Source organism: Hylobates moloch, unplaced genomic scaffold (assembly GCF_009828535.3).
Source record: "Hylobates moloch isolate HMO894 unplaced genomic scaffold, HMol_V3 SCAFFOLD_3, whole genome shotgun sequence".
Lineage (NCBI taxonomy): Eukaryota > Metazoa > Chordata > Mammalia > Primates > Hylobatidae > Hylobates > Hylobates moloch.
In genome coordinates, this window is record NW_026652278.1 from 41,080,756 (window position 1) to 41,100,850 (window position 20,095).

Consider the following 20,095-nt stretch of genomic DNA (forward strand, 5'->3'; position numbering starts at 1 on the left):
GAGAATTGCTTGAACCTGGGAGGCGGAGGTTGCAGTGAGCCGAGATCACGCCATTGCACTCCAGCCTGGGCAACAAGAGCGAAACTCCATCTCAAAAAAAAAAAAAAACTGATCAAATTAGGTTATAATGTAGTAGAAAAAACATGTCAAATTTGTGTTCAAAATACTAATCTGCCAGTAGATACCTGGCACAAAATAAAAAGTACATAAAAATAATGACTAATAAGTTGAGTACTTACTATGTGCCAGGTACTTATTGTTTCAAGTGCTTTGCATTGTGCTCACTCAGTTTGTCCACACAACACTGTGAGGACATTATTGTCCACTGCGAAGCTAATATTATTAGCCCCATTTTTAAATGAGTCAATAGACACAGAAGGTCTACACTGCCAACTGGATCAAGAGTCCTCATTCTACGGAAATGCCTGAGTAGGTACTTAGTTGAAATGATTATTTCCTCAGGAAGTCCTTTCCATCCTACGTGCCTCCCCGACCTGCTCCAACCAAGACCACGTTAAATGTCTACTATATATTCCTACAGCACCCTTTATACACCCTCCCTAAACATCACCTCTCTTATCATCTTTTTTTTTATGTGTTACCCACTAAACCTCAGATCACTAGAGAAAGAAATCCTGTCTAGTTTACTGTTTACCCAGCAACAACTACCATGCTCAGCACACAGTAGGTTCTCAAATATCTGTTAAACTACATTGCCTAATAAATGTCATCCTAAGAGGAATTATGGGAAAACTAAAAATAATCGCAGTCCACAGAGTAGCATCAATAAGATAATTATATACTTAATACATGTCTGGGCCAAAGGGAGAGACATAATCTTGACCTGAGTTCATTTTTCCCATTGAGTATCATATATTTTGGAGAAAGTGCCAAACAGGAAATTATTTTCCCCTTATCACTAGATAAACTAAGTTGCTACTTATTTAAGAAGGATACCTCAACTTTCCCTGGCATAGCCCACTCTGAGTATACTTCCGGGTGTTCAGAAGACCAAATCTGTGATTCTAGGAAACTTAACTCCCAGGTAGTATCTGGTAATGCTTTCATTTGCCAACTATACTAAAACCTACACAATGCATATAACTGACATGAATGTACAGTATTATTGAAACTTCAACAAAACTAAGGCAGAACCAACTTATACTGAGGTAGGCCAAGAGTATCAAGTGGCGTGAATTGCTCTCATGTGGCTAAAGCTTTTCCAATTAGTCTGTTATTTTTGGCATCCCCTAAACTAGTATCTTGCCTGGATGTATAAAATTAAGTTACCAAATGAATACCATTCACATTGTCAGGACTGAGTGATAGGAAATTCATACAGATCACACATTCCTAAAAGTTATCAAAATTCTCAGAGAAGCTTTAGGGACTATCTGTACTCTAAGAAAGAGTATTGCCAAGTCATTAGTTTCCTACCCAGACTTCTCGAACTTATTAGAAATTGCAAAGTTTCGGCTGCTCACACTAACAAATCCATCAATTTGTTGGCTTCACTATAGTTATATAAAAATTCAAACAATCAAAATGGTGAGGGAAGGGAGATTGAGGATTAAAAAAACCTAAGTCCTATCCTGTGGAGAAGTGCTAAATTAACTCATTCCACAAATATTCATCAAATACTAACTATGTGATAGGTAATTTTCTAGACACTGGAGATATAGCAATGAACAATACGAAGTTAAAGGAAAGAAAAAAACACCAAAATCCTGTGCTCAGGGAGCTTTTAACTTAGTTGAAGGAAGAGATGACTATCAAATGAATAAATATATTAGATGCTGATAAATTAGAAATGAAAATAAAGCAGGCCAGGCACAGTGGCTCATGCCTATAATCTCAGCACTTTGGGAGGCCGAGGTGGATGAATCACTTGAGGTCAGGAGTTTGAGATCAGCCTGGCCAACATGGTAAAAACCCATCTCTATTAAAAATACAAAAATTAGGCCAGGCACAGTGGCTCACACCTATAATCCTAGCACTTTGGGAGGCCAAGGTGGGCAGATCACTTGAGGTCAGAAGTTCGAAACTAGCCCTGGCCAATATGGTGAAACCTCACCTCTACTAAAAATACAAAAATTAGCCAGAAATCACTTGAACATGGGAGATGGAGGTTGCAGTGAGCCGAGACTGTGCCAGTACACTCCAGCCTGGGAGAAAGAGTGAGATTCCATCTCAAAAAAAAAAAAAAAACATTAGCCAGGCATGGTGGCAGCCGCCTACAGTCCCAGCTACTTGGGAGGCTGAGGCGGAGGTTGCAGTGAGCCAAGAATGCGCCACTGCACTCCAGGCCTGGGCAACAGAGCGAGACTCTGTCTCAAAAAAAAAAAAAAAAGAAAAGAAAGCAGTTTAAGGGGGATAGGAAGTGCTGAGGGGGGAAGATAGTTGGTTGCTATTTTAAGGTAGTTAGGGAATGCTTCTATGCAGGTGATATTTAAGCAGAACCTAAAAAGCAAGGGAGCCAGGCCCTGTAGATATTTTGGTGGAAAAATTTTTCAGGCAGAGAGAACAGAAATTGCAAAGATTCTGAAGTAAAAGCAGGTAGATGTATTTTTTAAATGTGTGTGTGAAATTAGCCAGGCATGGTGGCACGCGCCTGTAATCCCAGCTACTCCGGAGGCTGAGACACAAGAATCGCTTGAACTGGGAGGCAGAGGTTGCAGTGAGCCGAGATCGCGCCATTGCACTCCAGCCTGGGCAACAAAAGCGAAACTCAGTCTCAAAACAAACAAAAAACCACACACACACACACACATACACAAACACACGTGTGTGTGTTTAAGTAACCAGGGTTCAAAGACATCACAGAAAATTTTAGAGATTAATGAAAATGAAAATACAACATACCAAAACTTACGGGACACAGCAAAAGCAGTGCTAAGGGGGAAATTTATAGCTATGAATGCTTACATTAAAAAGCAAGAAAGATGTCACATCAACACCCTAACTTTACAACTTAAGGAACTGGAAACAGAAGAACTAGTTATTTGTGTCTTCTTATTGTTGAAAGAGTATTTTCAACAATTGTATGCCAACCAATCGGATAACCCAGCTGAATAAATTCCTAGAAACACAATACCTACAAAGACTAAATCACAAAGAAATGGAAATTCTGAATGGAGCTATAACCAGTAAAGAGATGGACTCACTAACCAAAAATCTCCTGACAAAGAAAAGCCCTAGATCTGAGAGTTTCATAGATGAATTCTACAAAACATTTCAAGAAGATCTAATACCAGTTCTTCTCAATCTTTTCCCAGAAAAAATCTGGTAAAGGAAAGAACACCTCCCAACTCATTTTGTGAGGCAGGCATTACCCTGATACCAAAGCCAGACAAAGGCAACTACAAGAAAACTACAGATCACTATCCCTTATGAACACTGATAAAAAAAATCCTCAACAAAATACCAACACATTGAACTGAGCAGCACAAGGATTATACACCATGACCAAGTGGGATTTATTCCTGGAATACAGGGATGGTTCAACATGTAAAAATTGATCAATGTAATATACCACATTAACAGAATGAAGGAAACCACAGGATCATGTCAATCAATGCAGGAAAAGCATGTGACAAAATTCAAAACCCATTAGTCATAAAAATGCTCAAGAGGCCGGGCGCGGTGGCTCACACTTGTAATCCCAGCACTTTGGGAGGCCGAGGCGGGCGGATCACGAGGTCAGGAGATGGAGACCATCAAAATACAAAAAAAAAAAAATTAGGGGGTGGTGGCAGGCCGTCCAGTATCGAGATGTGAGGCAGGTGGGTGAACCGAGCCGAGATTGCGCCACTGCACTCCCTCCGGTCTGGGTGACAGAGCGAGACTCCCTCCAAAAAAAAAAAAAAAAAGCTCAACAAACTAGGAGCAGAGTGAAACTACCTCAACAAAATAAAAGCAACATATGAAAAACCCACAGCAAACATAATTGATGGTCTAAGACTGAAGAATGTTCCTCTAAAAACAAGAACAGGACCAGCACAGTGGCTCACGCCTGTAATCACAGCACTATGGGAGGCTGAGAGGAGAGGATCACTTGAAGCCAGGAGTTCAGGATCAGCATGGGAAACATAGCGAGACCCCATCTCTAAAAAAAAAAAAAAAAAAATTATTTTTTTAATTAGCTGGGTGTAGTAGTGTGTCTACAGTCCCAGCTACTCAGGAAACTGAGGCAGGAGGATCTCAAACAAACTAATAAAAGAACAAGAGCAAGACAAGGATGCCCAATGCCCACTTTTGCCACTTCCATTCAACATAATACTGTAAGTTCTAGCTAGAGCAATTAGGCAAGAAAGAAAAATAAGGGCCAGGCATGGTGGCTCATGCCTGTAATCCCAGCACTTTGGGAGGCTGAGGCAGGCGGATAGCGAGATCAGGAGAGCAAGACCAGCCTGGGTAAAACGGCGAAACCCCATCTCTACTAAAAATACAAAAAAAAAAAAAATTAGTCGGTTATGGTGGCACATACCTGTGGTACCAGCTACTCGGAAGGCTGAGGCAGAAGAATCGTTTGAACCCAGGAGACGGAGGTTGCAGTGAGCAGAGATCGCACCACTGCACTCCAGCCTGGGCAACAGAGCGAAACTCCATCTCAAAAAAAAAAAAAAAAAAGAAAAAGAAAAAAAAGGAAGAAAAAGAAAAACAAAAGGCATCCAAATTGAAAAGGAAAAGGTTGAGGGCTGAGAGCGGTGGCTCATGCCTGTAATCCCAGCACTTTGGGAGGCCAAGGCTGACGGATCACGAGGTCAGGAGTTCAAGACCAGCCTAGCCAAGATGATGAACTCCCGTCTCTACTAAAAATACAAAAGTTAGCTGGGCGTGGTGGCATGTGCATGTAATCCCAGCTACTTGGGAGGCTGAGGCAGAGAACTGCTTGAACCCAGGAGGCAGAGGTAACAGTGAGCCGAGATGGCACCACTGCACTCCAGCTTGGGCGACAGAGCGAGACTCCATCTCAAAAAAAGAAAAAAAGAAAGAAAAGGAAAAAGTAAAATTATCTGTCTGCAGATTATATGATCTTTTATATAGAAAACCCGGCCGGGCGTGGTGGCTCACACCTATAATCCCAGTACTTCGGGAACCCAAGGGGACTTGAGGTCAGGAGTTTGAGACCAGCCTTGCCAACATAGTGAAATCCCGTCTCTACTAAAACTACAAAAACTTAGCTAGGCATGGGCGCATGCCTGTAGTCCCAGCTACTCGGGAGGCTGAGGCAGGAGAATCGCTTGAACCCAGGAGGCAGAGGTTGCAATGAGTCAAGATTGCGCCACTGCACTCCAGCCTGGGCAGCAGAGCAAGACTCCGTCTCAAAAGAAAAAAAAAAAGAAAGGAAAGAAAACCCTAAAATTCAGTGGGGCAAAAGGAGCTAGAGCATCAAGAAGAATGGCTAGTGGATGTTGGGCTTAATAGCTAGGTGATGGGTTGATCCGTGCAGCAAACTATGATGGCACAGGTTTACCTATGTGATAAACCTGCACATCCTGCACACGTACCCCAGAACTTAAAAGTTGATGAAAAAAATAATAAAAATAAGGCCGAGTGCGGTGGCTCACGCCTGTAATCCCAACACTTTTGGAGGCCGAAGCGGGCGGATCACGAGGTCAGGAGTTCAAGACCAGCCTGACCAACATGGTGAAACCCCACCTCTACTAAAAATACAAAAATTGGCCGGGCGTGGTGGCGGGAGCCTATAATCCCAGCTACTCCGGAGGCTGAGGCACAGAATTGCTTGAACCCGGAAGGCGGAGGTTGCAGTGAGCCGAGATCACACCACTGCATTCCCGCCTGGGCGATAGACCAAGATTTCGTCTCAAAAAATAATAATAATAATAAACAGAAGTTCAATAGTTAATAAAAACAATTTTTAAAAAGCCAGGCACAGTGGCTCACGGCTGTAATCCCAGAACTTTGGGAGGCCGAGGCGGGTGGATCACGAGATCAAGAGATCGAGACCATCTTGGCCAACATGGTGAAACCCCGTCTCTACTAAAAATACAAAAATTAGCTGGGCGTCGTAGCGTGCGCCTGTAGTCCCAGCTACTCGGGAGGCTGAGGCAGGAGAATCGCTTGAACCTGGGAGGTAGAGGTTGCAGTAAGCTGAGATCGCACCACTGCACTCCAGCCTGGCGACAGAGCGAGACTCCATCTCAAAAAAAAAAAAAAGAAAACCCTAAAATTCCACACACACAAAAAAACCTGTTAGAACTAATAAGTGAATTCAGCAAAGTAACTGGATACAAAGTCAACATGCAAAATCCAGCAACGTTTCTTTTCTTTTTTTTTTATCAGACAGAGTCTCGCTCTGTTGCCCAGGCTGGAGTACAGTGGCACGATCTTGGCTCACCGCAACCTCCACCTTCCAGGTTCAAGGGATTCTCCTGCCTCAGCCTCCTAAGTAGCTGGGACTACAGGCGCACGCCACCATGCCTGGCTAATTTTTGTATTTTTAGTAGAGACAGGGTCTCACTATGTTGGCCAGGCTGGTCTTGAACTCCTGATCTCGTGATCCACCCACCTTGCCTCCCAAAGTGCTGGGATAGCAGGTGAGAGCCACTGCACCCAGCCTCCAGTTACATTTTTATACACTAAGAATGAACAATCTAAAAAGGAAATTACAAAAACAACTCAATTTAAAATAGCATCAAAAAGAATAAAATATTAATAATTAATTTAACCAAGGAGGTTAAAGACTTATAAAATGAAAACTGTAAAACACTGCTGAGGCCGGGCACAGTGGCTCACGCCTATAATCCCAGCACTTTGGGAGGCCAAGGCGGGTGGATCACCTGAGGTCAAGAGTTTGTGACCAGCCTGACCAACATGGTGAAACCTTGTCTCTAGTAAAAATACAAAAATTAGCTGGTCGTAGTGCCGCATACCTGTAATCCCAGCTACTCGGGAGGCCGAGGCAGGAGAATCATTTGAACTCGGGAGGTGGAGGTTGCAATGAGCCGAGATTGCGCCACTGCACTCCAGCCTGGATAGCAAGAGTGAAACTCCGTCTCAAAAAAAAAAACAAAAAAAAACAAAAAACAACAAACTGCTGACAGAAATTAAGGGGCATAAATAAATGGAAACACATCCCTTGTTCATGAACTGAAAAACTTAATATTGTTAAGATGCCAATACTACCCAAAGTGATCTATAGATTCAATGTAATCCCTATTAAAATCCCAATGACGTGTTTTACAAAAATAGAAAAATCCATCCTCAAATTCATATGGAATCCCAAGTGAGTCCAGATAGCCAAAACAATCTTGAAAAAGAACAAAGCTGGAGGACTCACACTTCCCAATTCAAAACTTACTACAAAGCTGCAATAATCAAAACCATGTGGGACTGACATAAAGACAGACTTACAGACCAATGGAACAGAATAGCACTTAGAAATAAGCCCTCTTATATATGGGCAAATGATTTTTAATAAGGTTGCCAAGACCATTCAATCAGAAAAAGACAATCTTTTCACCAAATCGTGCTGGGAAACTAAATATCCATATGCAAAAGAACGAGGTTGGACCCTTATCTAACACAATATACAAAAATTAACTCAAAATGGATCAAAAATGTATGTAAGACCTAAAGCTACAAAACTCTTAGAAGAAAACATAAGACAAAAGCTTCACAACAATGGATTTGTCAATGATTTCTTGGATGTAACACCAAAGATACAGGGAACAAAAACAAAAGGACAAACTGGACTTCATAAAAATTTTAAATGTTTGTGTATGAAAAGACAGCATCCCTGTGATCCCAGCTACCTGGAAGGCTGAGGTAGGAGGACTACTTGAGCCCAGGAGTTCACAATCAGTCTGGACAATAAAGCAAGATACTATATTTAAAGGGGGAAAAAAAAAAACAGCCCAGGCATGGGCTCACGCCTGTAATCCCAGCACTTTGGGAGGCCAGGGTGGGCGGATCACCTGAGATCAGGAGTTCAAGACCAGCCTGACCAACATGGTGAAACCCCATCTCTACTAAAAATACAAAATCAGCCAGGCGTGGTGGTGCATGCCTGTAATCCCAGCTACTCGGGAGGCTGAGGCAGGAAAATCGCTTGAACCCAGGAGGCGGAGGTTGCAGTAAGCCAAGGTTGCACCAATGTACTCCAGCCTAGGCAACGAGAACAAAATTCCATCTCAAAAAACAAACAAACAAACCCAAGGGGAAAAAAAAAGACTTTATCTTCCTTTTCTCCATCACGGTGCAGCATCAAGGTAAAAAAAGAGAACTCTGGCTAGATGAGGGCTCACAATCATAATCCCAGCACTTTGGGAGGCCAAAATGGGTGGATCACTTGAGGCCAGTAGTTCAAGACCAGCCTGGCCAAAAAGGCGAAACCCCATCTCTACTAAAAATACAAAAAATTAGCCAGCCATAGTGGTGCACACCTGTAATCCCAGCTACTTGGGAGGCTGAAGCATAAGAATTGCTTGAACCTGGCAGGCAGAGGTTACAGCAAGCCGAGATTGTGCCACTGCACTCCACCCTGGGTGACAGAGCAATTTTCTGTCTCAACATCTGTATGGAGGAGACTGGAGATGACTGACCACAGCAGCCAAGGTGTTGGAGCAGCTCATAAGCCAGACTCTTGTGTTCTCCAAAGTCAAATACATTGTCAGATCCTTTGGCATCAGGAGAAATGAAAAGATTGCCATCCACTGCACAAAGGGCCAAAGCAGAAGAAACCCTGGAGAAAGGTCTAAAGATGCAAGAGTGTGAATCAAGAAAGAACAACTTCTCAGATACTGGAAACTTTGGTTTGGAGATCCAGGAACACATAGATTTGGTATCAAATGTGACCCATGCATTGGTATCTACAGCCTGGATTTCTATATAGTGCTGGGTAGGCCTGGTTTCAGCACTGCAGACACATAGCACAGAACAGGCTGCACTGGGGCCAAACACAGAATCAACAAAGAGGCCATGCGCTGGTTCCAAAAAGTAAAAGAAAGGAAAAGACCACACGGTATCAATGAGTAAAAACGCAACCCACAGTAATGGGGAAAAAATTTTTGCCGTTCATGTATCTGAAAATATCCAAAATATATAGAAAATTCCTAAAACTCAACAACAAAAAAGCAAACCAATTTAAAAATGGGCAAAGGACTTAAACAGACATTTCTCCAAAGAGACACAAAATGGCCAGTAAACACATGGAAAGATGCTCAACATCATTAATCATTAGGGAAATACAAATCAAAACTACAATGAGATACCACCTCACACCCAATGGATGGCTACTTGAAAAAAAAAAAAAGAAACAGAAAATAAATGTTGGTGAGGATGTGGAGAAACTGGAACACTTATGCACTGTTGGTGGGAATGTAAAATGGTCCAGCCACTGTCGAAAATAGTCTGTCGGTTCCTCAAAAACTTTAAAATAGAATTATCATATGATCCAGCAATTACAATTCTGGGTAAATACCCAAACGAACTGAAAACCCATATTCATAGCAACGTTATTCATAATAGCTAAAATTAAGAAATAACTCAAGGCCGGGCGCGGTGGCTCATGCCTGTAATCCCGGCTCTTAGGGAGGCCAAGGCGGGCAGATCACGAGGTCAGGAGATCGAGACCATCCTGGCTAATATGGTGAAACACCGTCTCTACTAAAAACACAAAAAATTAGCCGGGCGAGATAGTGGGCGCCTGTAGTCCCAGCTCCTCGGGAGGCTGCAGCAGGAGAATGGTGTGAACCCGGGAGATGGAGCTTGCAGTGAGCCAAGACCGTGCCACTGCACTCCAGCTTGGGCGACAGAGCAAGACTCGGTCTCAAAAAAAAAAAAAAAAAAAGGAAGTAATTCAAGTGTCCATTGACATATGAAGGGACAAGCAAAATGTGGTATATACATACAATAAATACTATTCAGCCTTAAAAAGGAAGAAAACTCTGACATTTGCTACAACATGGTCCGACCTGGAGGACATTATGCCTAAGTGGAATGAGCAAGTCACAAAAGGATAAATACTGTATTATGACTCCACTTAAGTACTTAGAGTAGTCAAAATCATAGACAGTTGAATGGTAGGTGTCAGGGGTTGATGGGAGAGGGAAATGGGGAGTTATTGTTTAATGCGTATAGAGTTTCCGTTTTTCATGATGAAAAGAGTTATGGAGGTGGATGGTAGTAATGGTTGCAGAATATTATGTATTTAATATCACTGAACTGTACACTTAAAAGTGGTTAAGATGTTAAATTTTATATTATGTGTATTTGAAAACGACTTTTTAAATTGGGAAAAAAATAGGGGAGGGAATAGGAGGGGCATAAGAAAGAGAACCAGTAGCGCATTATGTAGGGATCTGTAAACTTTAACCTGTGAGTCAAACCTGGCCCCTGCCCTGCCAAATTTAAGAATGATTTTTAGCCGGGCGCGGTGGCTCACGCTTGTAATCCTAGCACTTTGGGAGGCCGAGGCAGGCGGATCACTAGGTCAGGAGATCGAGACCACGGTGAAACCCCGTCTCTACTAAAAATACAAAATAAAAATTAGCCAGGCGTGGTGGCGGGCGCCTGTAGTCCCAGCTACTCGGAGAGGCTGAGGCAGGAGAATGGCGTGAACCCGGGAGGCGGAGCTTGCAGTGAGCCGAGATTGCGCCATTGCACTCCAGCCTGGGCGACAGAGCGAGACTCCGTCTCAAAAAAAAAAAAAAGAATGATTTTTACAGTTTTAAAGTGTTCTTAAAAAAAAAAAAAAGATCAGAAAATAATGCGACAGAAACCACATGTAGAGGGGTACGGTAGCTCACGCCTATAATCCCAGCACTTTGGGAGGCCGAGGCGGGTGGATTCTCTGAGGTCAGGAGTTCGAGACCAGCCTGGTCAACATGGTGAAACCCCATCTCTACTAAAAATACAAAAATTAGTCAGGCATGGCGGTGTGCGCCTGTAATCCCAGCTACCTGAGAGGCTGAAGTGGGAAAATCGCTTGAATCCGGGAGGCGGAGGTTGTGGTGAGCTGAGATTGCACCACTGCACTACGGCCTAAGAGAGCAAGACCCTGTCTCAAAAAAAAAAAAAAAAATGATAAACCACATGTGATCTGCAAAGCCTAAAGTATTTAAATAAAATAAATATTTATTTCTCTGGGCCCTTTACAGAAAAGGCTTACCAACCCCTGAGGACCTCGCAACTCCTAAGTCACCTATTTACTAAAGCTTAATAACAGACTTACACCAAGAAGGCTATTTGAAAGAAAAAGGCTAATCTGAAAAAAAAAATCTCTTTACACAAAAATTATTGTAAATATTAGACACAAGCAAAGAACTATTCTATTCGTTGGTGATAAAGTAAATCTCTTCTAAGGCAAGACTTGAAATGTATATGGATCATAAACATCAAGTTCAAGATAATGGTTAACTGTAGCTGGAGGAAAAGGGATGGAGAGGGAAAAGGGGGCTCCAGCAATGATTGTTTTGTTTCTTAATCTGGGTGATGAATATACAAATGTTTATTACATTGTTCTTAATAACTTTTTGTAAGTCTGAAGTATTTTGTAACTAATATTAAAAAAAGAAATTAAATAAACACATACGGAAAAGGTAATGTTGCCTGGTTTTATTAAACAACCAAAATAATTTTAAAATTTGCACTTGTTATATGCACTGCATTTTTAAATAAAAATCTTCAAACAACAGAAGCCCCAGAGTACAACTAGTAAGTGTCACTGGCTAGACTTAAGATTGCCACCAAATTTCCTCTCTGGCACCTAGTTTAGAAACCTAGTCATCATCTTCGATATCCACAATTCAAGTTACCAGGGCTGAGTAAACAATAGCCTAAGAAAGTTTGTTGATACAAGTTTTTCTAAAAAATAACCTTTTAATTTTAGAATACTTTGGGGTTTACAGAAAAGTTGCAACAGCAACTGTTAACAGCCACAAAAAGACACACAAAACACACATACTCAGTAAACTGTGGAGAGCCTCTAAAAAGTTGAATAAATCAATTCTAACTAAGCAGCAGTTTCTAGCTCATTTTAAAATTGGGAAGTTATTTAGAAACCAGTCAGGGTTATCTCGAAATATCCGTTTAATCTAGTCTATGAACAAACAGGCAGATGAAAGGGAAAACTGCAGCACAATCAGAAATTTATACTAGCTTAACTTGTCTTGGTCTTTTAAAAAACATAAACTCACTTTATAACTTAATTTTTAATGTTTAAAGACAGAGATGTTTACTTGTTTAGTAGGCGTGCAGAAAATACTGCATCTAGAATAAAGAGAACAGTGATTGCTTTTTAGAGGTAATAATACCAACGTAAGTGCTTAACCATCTGCAAAACAGGTATTCAGTCTTACTTCCAAACTGACAAACTACATGAAGTAGCATATAAAAGTGACACCTAAATTTTTATTGACTATAGTTTAAAAATAACGCATTTTTCAGTATGGAACAGTGATCAAATCAAACATGCTATTTTCTCCTAAAAATCAGACACACACAGCAACCGGGTGTCATTTTTATTGAACAGAACGCGGAGAACCAAGAAACTGGGACCCTCAGGAAATGCAAATAAAATCCCTCTCGCTGGACCGCGCAGTAGGGGGCCCAGCAGCGAAGCCCCGGCGCTGGGAATCCTGTCAGCCCTCTCCCTACCTGCATCTCACCACCACCTGGATGTTCTTCCCCTTCTCCTCTTTCTTCTTCGCAGACGAATTTGGCTGCGACGCCATGACGGTCCCCGCCAAAAAATCAAGGCCCGGCCGCGGACCGGGGCGCTGTGAGGAGCGGAGGGGCTTGGCGGCCGACAAGGGCCGGAGTCTTCCTGGTCCCTCTTGGGCGCTGGCGTGGCCTGGAGGACCGACGCACGCAGTTCGGCGTCCCCGCTCTCTACCCGGTACTCTGGCCGTGGCGTTTGTCCCGCGCCAGCCGGAGCCGCCAAATCACTAATCTCGTCTCCGCCCGAATCCCCAGAAACCGAGCAACGACTGGGCGCCTCAATTTGAAAAAGGGACCCAGTAGCCGGACCAATGGTTGCGCTGGCGCGCAAGGCACCATGGGATGCAGTATCCTCACCGGAGCCCCGCCCACGGAGCGTGGCCTACGGGAACGTAAAGAGGTGGTCTTTGCGCTTGCTCCGGAACTTGGTAGTCCAGAGCCGAGACGCTAGAACTGAGTGTGGAACTTGTAGCGTAGCGTGGCTCAACTTACATAACGTCCCTAGCCCAAAATTCCCTCAGCTGCAGAGAGGAAATAATATTAACCATCTCAGAGGGTTAGGGTGAGAATTAATGAGCTTGTGGAAGTAAATAGATTGGAATATACGGTAAGCACTCACCATGATTATAATTATTAGAGAATTGTAAGAGGGCAATAGAAGCACAGAAGAGAGGTCCAAAGCGAGCCGCCATCCCGGAGGCAGAGACCAGAATAGTCTTTTTTTTTTTTTTTTTTATTGTGAGACGGAGTCTCGCTCTTGTCACCCAGGCTGGAGTGCAGTGGCGCGATCTCGGCTCACTGCAACCTCCGCCTCCCGGGTTCAAGCGATTCTGCTGCTTCAGCCCCCGAGTAGCTGGGATTACAGGTGCGTGCCACCACGCCCGGCTAATATTTGTATTTTCAGTAGAGATGTGGTTTCACCATGTTAGCCAGGCTGGTCTCGAACCCTGACCTCAGATGATCCACCTGCCTCGGCCTCCCAAAGTGCTGGGATTACAGGCGTGAGCCACTGCGTCCGGTCCAGAATAGTCTTGAAGAATAATTAATGTTGGGGCCCGGTGGCTCACTCCTATAATCCCAACACTTTAACGGGCCGAGGTAGGAGGATAGCTTAAATTCCGGTTGTTTGAGACCAGCCTGGGCGACATAGGGAGTCCCCCCCCCGCGCCTCCCAACGGGTCTCAACAAAAAATAGGGGGGGAAAAACAGCCTGGTGTGGTAGTGCGTGCCTTTTGGTCCCATCTACTCGGGAGGCTGAGGCAAAAGGATCGCTGAACACGGGAGATCGAGGCTGCAGTGAGCCGGGATTATGCCGCTGGATTACTCCAGCCTAGGCGACAGAGCAATGCCCTTTCTCAAAAAGAAAATAATAATAATAATCAGGAAGTGTTAAGAGATAAGGCTACTACAGGTTGCAAATCGTGATGAAATGGACACTGAATGCCATTTGGAGGACTCTGAATTTATCCTTTAGTCATCATCTCTAAGCGACTCCAGGCAAGAAAGCAGGGTCCGCCTCGATTTTAGAACGACTGCACTGACCAACTGACGCAGGCCGCGGGCGCGCTGCTCTCCCCGCTTCTGCGCGGCGCTGCGGGCGGTAGCATCTCAAGGAAGCTGCGCAAACATCTGCCGCGCCGGCCTACGGATCCCAGCATGCAGCGCTTCTGGGGCCTGCGCGCCCTCGGTCACCTCCGGCCTGCTGCGGGCGAACTTTTCGGCGTCTTGGCAGTGCCTGGCATGACTCGACCGCTTTAGGTGTGGTACGCCGCACCAGGAAATACTGAAACAGGAGCCTATTGTTATGAATAACGTTTAAAATCTTAAGGAAATTGAACACTTGAACAAAGGATTTTTAGCAAAGCAATTTTATTTTTGCGCAGCGGGGTGCCTTTTTGGCCAGTCGCCATGAGAGCACGCCTAAACAAAGGGGCAGGAGTCTTTATTTTTGACGCAAGTCCTGCCCCTGTATCTTTTTCCCATTGGCTGGGGTCGGGTCGTATAATCTAAACTAATTCCGGTTGGCTAAACATTTGATTTTTTTTTTAGCTAAGGTGGGCACGTAAAAGAAAGCGGAAAGGAAAGGGGAAGGGGTGTCTGTAATCAGCTAGAAAGTTAGTCCTCTTTTCAAATAAGGAAAGGAATGTGAGCTGGTATTGATAACGCCTGGTATTGTGGCGTGCCTGGGCATTTAACAAAGGCAAAAAGGAAAAACGTAACTCTATCTTTTTTTTTTTTTTTTTTTTTTAGAGACGGAGTCTTGCTCTTTTGCCCAGGCCCGACTGCAGTGGCGCTATCTCAGCTCACTGCAAGCTCCGCCTCCCGGGTTCATGCCATTCTCCTGCCTCAGCCTCCCGAGTAGCTGGGATTACAGGAGCCTGCCACCGCGCCTGGCTAATTTTTTGTATTTTTAGTAGAGACAGGGTTTCACCGTGTTAGCCAAGATGGTCTCGATCTCCTGACCTCGTGATCTGCCCGCCTCGGCCTCCCAAAGTGCTGGGATTGGAACTCTATCTTCTTATCTCCACCCTAATCTTTCTCATCTGGATACTGGTGCTAACCAGAACCTTTGATTCCTCCACGTGTAGTGGAGTCCTGTTGATTTTATCTCCCCTGCGATGATCACCCTAGTCCAAGGCTCTTATCTCTTCCCTGAACAACTGTCATCTACCTCCTTAACAAGATTATCTTCTGCCCTTTTCTCCTCCCCCCCGATCCCTCCACTATATTTACTCAGCAAGGGAAGTGTCTTTTAAGAAGTAAGAAAATAAGATTATGCTCTTCATCTGCTTTTTAATCTTACACTACCTTCTCATTTGTATTTGGAATGAAATCCAAACTCATTACTATGCCCTGTAGGGTCCTAATGATCTGGCCCTTGTCCATACCACCAACTAAAGGCACTTTCCAAAAATCTTATTACCATGCTTCAGAGCTCCTAGCTTTTTCCTGTGGCCAGGCCCTTGTACCTGACGTACCCTCTGCCCTGAACTCCGTTTGGCTCTTTGCATGGCTTACCCATCTCATTCTTCAGCTCTCAGTTGAACTTTCTCTTTTAAAAACACCTATCCTGACCACCCTATCTAAAGCACATTCTTCATAATTTCTTTTTTTTTTTTTTTGAGAAGGAGTCTTGCCCTGTCCCCCATGCTGAAGTGCAGTGGCGGGATCTCGGCTCACCGCAAACTCCGCCTCCTGGGTTCAAGCAATTCTTGTGCCTCAGCCTCCTGAATAGGTGGGATTACAAGTGACCCACCACGCCCGGCTAAGTTTTTTTTTTATATTTTTAGTAGAGACTGGGTTTCACCATGTTGGCCAGGCTAGTCTCGAACTCCTGGCCTCAAGTAATCTGCCCTCCTTGGCCTCCCAAAGTGCCAGGATTACAGATGTGAGCCACTGCACCTGGCCTTCCTCTTATAACTTTCTATCTCAGAACCCTGTCTATTTTCTTCTTAACACTACAGGCAATATATTGTGTGTATTGACAATATATTACATTGTCAATATATTGTGTGTCTCCCTGGATAGAATGTAAGTTTCATTAGGGACCCTGTGTTTTTGTTCAGTATTATTTTCCCAGTGTCTTGAACAAGCCTTACACCAAAGTAAGGCTTTACTCAATAAATATATATTGAGTACCTGAAGGAAATTACTTAACCTCTATCAGCCTTGGTTTCCTCATCTGTAAAATGGAGATAATAATAATTACTATTATTGTGAGGATTAAAATAACATATAAAGTGCCTGGGATATAATAGGAAAAAAAAAATTTCTCCTTTTTGGCTGGGCACGCTGGCTCATGCCTTTAATCCCAGCACTTTGGGAGGCCGAGATGGACAGATCATAAGGTCAGGAATTCGAGACCAGTGTGGCCAATAAATATGGTAAAACCCCGTCTCTACTAAAAATACAAAAAAATTAGCCGGGCATGGTGGTGGGCGCCTATAGTCCCAGCTATTCAGAAGGGTGAGGCAGGCGAATCGCTTCAACCCAGGAGGGAGAGGTTGCAGTGAGCCAAGATGGCACCACTGGACTCCAGCCTGGGTGACAGAGCTAGACTGTCTCAAAAAAAAAAAAAAATCTCCTTTTCTTTCTTTTTTTTTTTGAGTCAGGGTCTCGCTCTATCACCAAGGCTGGAGTACAATACACCATCACGGCTCACTGAAGCCTGGACCTCCTGGGCTCAAGGGATCCTCCCATGTCAGCCTCCTGAGTAGCTGGGACTATAGGCACAAGCCACCAGACCTGGCTAATTTTTTTTTTCTTTTGGTAGATATGGGGGTCTCCCTATGCTACCCAGGCTGGTCTTGAACTCCTGGTCTCAAGTAAACCTCCCACCTCAGCCTCCCAAACTGCTGGGATTATGGGCATGAGCTACCCTGCTGGGCCGTCTTTCCTTTCTCTTTAGTAAATATTCAAACAGTATATACATTAACAGTCACATGGGTTGATGCAAGAAATTCAAGAGTCTCCATTTGATAATAGATACAGCTACCATTTACCTAGGGTTTACTGTGAGTCAGACTCCATGCTAAAGGCTTTGTGTGTATCATCTCATTTAATCTTCAGAACAACTTTGTGAAGTAGGAACTATTATTTTCCACTATTTTATCAGTAAACTAGCCAAATAAGTTTGTCTGTAGTCATACAGCATATGACTGTAATTACACTTTAATCATAGTGTAAGGTTAACTATTAGGGAAGGAACTTAGAATTCTTTCCCATTCCAACTTTCAGGTTCTTAACTACTGTCTTTCCCACTGAGTTTTTTTCATTTACTAAGTGCACATGTATTTTTTTTTTTTTTTTAATTGAGACAGAGTCCCACTCTGTCGCCAGGCTGGAGTGCAATGGCACAATCTCGGCTCACTGCAACCTCTGCCTCCCGGGTTCAAGTGATTCTCATGCCTCAGCTTCCGAGTAGCTGGGTTTACAGGCACGCGCTACCACACCCAGCTAATTTTTGTATTTTTAGTAGAGACGAGGTTTCACCATGTTGGCCAGGATGGTCTCGAACTCCTGACCTCGTGATCCGCCCGCCTCGGCCTCCCAAAGTGCTGAGATTATAGGCGTGAGCCACCATGCCTGGTCGCATCCACTTTTATCATACTCTTTTTGAAATGCTTACTGTGGGCCTGGCAATGAATATACAGGCTGAATTATTGTACTTGCCCTCAGGGCTAAGTCTAATAGAGATAGTCAGGGTCTAATGGCCCCATGTAAGTGTTTTGTTGCACTAAGCAGTCCCTGAAATGTCATTTTACATTGCCTTTGTTGAGTTCAAACTACCCAGGCTAATAATCAACATTTCTTGGCTGGGCACGGTGGCTCACGCCTATAATCCCAGCACTTTGGGAGGCCAAGGCAGGTAGATCACCTGAGGTCAGGGGTTCAAGACCAGCCTGGCCAACATGGTGAAACCCCATCTCTACTAAAAATACAAAAATTAGTTGGGTGTGGTGGCACGTGCCTGTAATCCCAGCTAGTTGGGAGGCTGAGGCAGGAGTATCGCTTGAACCCTGGAGGTAGAGGTTGCAGTGAGCCAAGATCATGCCACTGCACTCCAGCCTGGGCAACAGAGCGAGGCTCCATCTCAAAACAAACAAATTAGCTGGGGCCAGGTGTGGTGGCTCACACCTGTAATCCCAGCACTTTGGGAGGCCAAGATGGGCAGATCACCAGGTCAGGAGTTTGAGACCATCCTGGCCAGTATGGTGAAACCTCGTCTCTACTAAAAATACAAAAAAAAAAAAAAAATTAGCATGGTGGCGTGTACCAGTGGTCCCAGCTACTTGGGAGACTGAGGCAGGAGAATCACTTGAACTTGGGAGGCAGAGGCTGCAGTGAGCCAAGATCACGCCACTGCACACCAGCCTGGTGACACAGCAAGACTCCGTCTCAATAATAATAATAATAATAATAATTTAAGTCTAGTTAAACTGAATTCTAACAATGCAACATCGTTGCCCACGTGTTTGCTCTGGCATTTCTCTTTCAGGAGTATATGTACTTCTCGAATAAACTATTTTAAATTAATTTTTATTTTTCTTAAAGAAAAACATGGAGGCTGGGCATGGCAGCTCATACCTGTAATACCAGGCAGGAGAATTGCCTGAACCTGGGAGGCAGAGGTTGCAGTGAGCCAAGAGCATGCCACTGCACTCCAGCCTGGGTGACAGAGTATGACTTTGTCTCAAAAAAAAAAAAAAAAGAAAGAAAGAAAGAGAAGAAAGGAAAGGAAAAGAAAAGAAAAACGTGGAAATGTTTTATAAAGTTAAATAATTCTAAAAGGCTTGTAACAAAAAAAAAGGTATTTTCTCAGCCTTATCCCACACCAATGCCTCTAGACCTTTACCCCAGAAACAACCAGTCACTTTAGTTGTTTTTGCTGGCATTTACACGTTTCTATTTTCATAAGGAATTTGTATATACTGTTATTTGTATTTTTTTGTATTTTTTTTGAGACAGGGTCTCACTCTGCTGCCCAGGCTAGAGTGCAGTGGCTCTTTCAGGTATCACTGCAGCCTCAACTGCTCCCGTTGAAGCAATCCTATTGCCTCAGCCTCCTGAGTAGCTGGGACCACAGGCACATGCCACTACACCCGGCAAATTTTTTTCTATTTTTTGTAGAGACAGGGTCTCACTTCATTGTCCAGGCTGGTCTTGAACTCCTGGGCTCAAGTGATTCCCCCACCTTGGCCTCCCAAAGTGCTGGAATTACAGGCATGAGCCACCACGCCTGGCCCTTGACCTCCTGGGTTCCAGCAATCCACTTCCACCTCCTGAATAGCCTCAACTGCATCAGTTGAAGTGATCTTACTGCCTCAGACTCATGAGTAGCTGGGACTACAGGCGCACACCACCACACCCACTAATTTTTAAAATTGTTCATAGGCACAGGGTATTGCTTTGTTACCCAGGCTAGCCTCAAGCTGCTGGACTCAAGCAATCCTCCGCCTCAGCCTTCCAAAGTGCTAGGATTACAGGCATGAGCCACCCCTGTGCCAGATCTATACAGTTATCTTTTGATTAATCCATTTTAGACATTATTTATTGACATCATATGGTAGGTGAGGTTAGTTCTCAAACTTTACCATCCTCTCTGCATTTCCTTCTCCTTATACCCAATATTACAATTTCTGGTTAAATCAATTATCTGTATTCAGGTTATTATGTCTGTTCATAGCTGAGCATTTCATTCTAGTGACTAGAATGAGGCCGGGCGCGGTGGCTCATGCCTGTAATCCCAGCACTTTGGGAGCCCGAGGCAGGTGGATCACCTGAAGTTGGGAGTTTGAGACCAGCCTGGCCAACACGGTGAAACCGCGTCTCTACTAAAAATATAAAAATTAGCCGGGCGTGGTGACGTACATCTGTAATCCCAGCTACTTGGAGGCTGAGGCATGACAAT

The 20,095-nt window shown here is 43.9% G+C and overlaps 1 protein-coding gene across 1 annotated transcript in view; it reads right to left on the minus strand.

Moving 5' to 3' along the window:
* Positions 1–12,971, minus strand: part of KIF11 (kinesin family member 11) — a 63,843-nt gene extending 50,872 nt beyond the window's left edge. The window contains exon 1 of the mRNA XM_032136677.2: positions 12,622–12,971. Coding sequence (XP_031992568.1) covers positions 12,622–12,698 — 77 coding nt within the window. The 5' untranslated portion in view covers positions 12,699–12,971. The remainder of the gene's footprint in view (positions 1–12,621) is intronic.
* Positions 12,972–20,095: the final 7,124 nt, after the last annotated feature.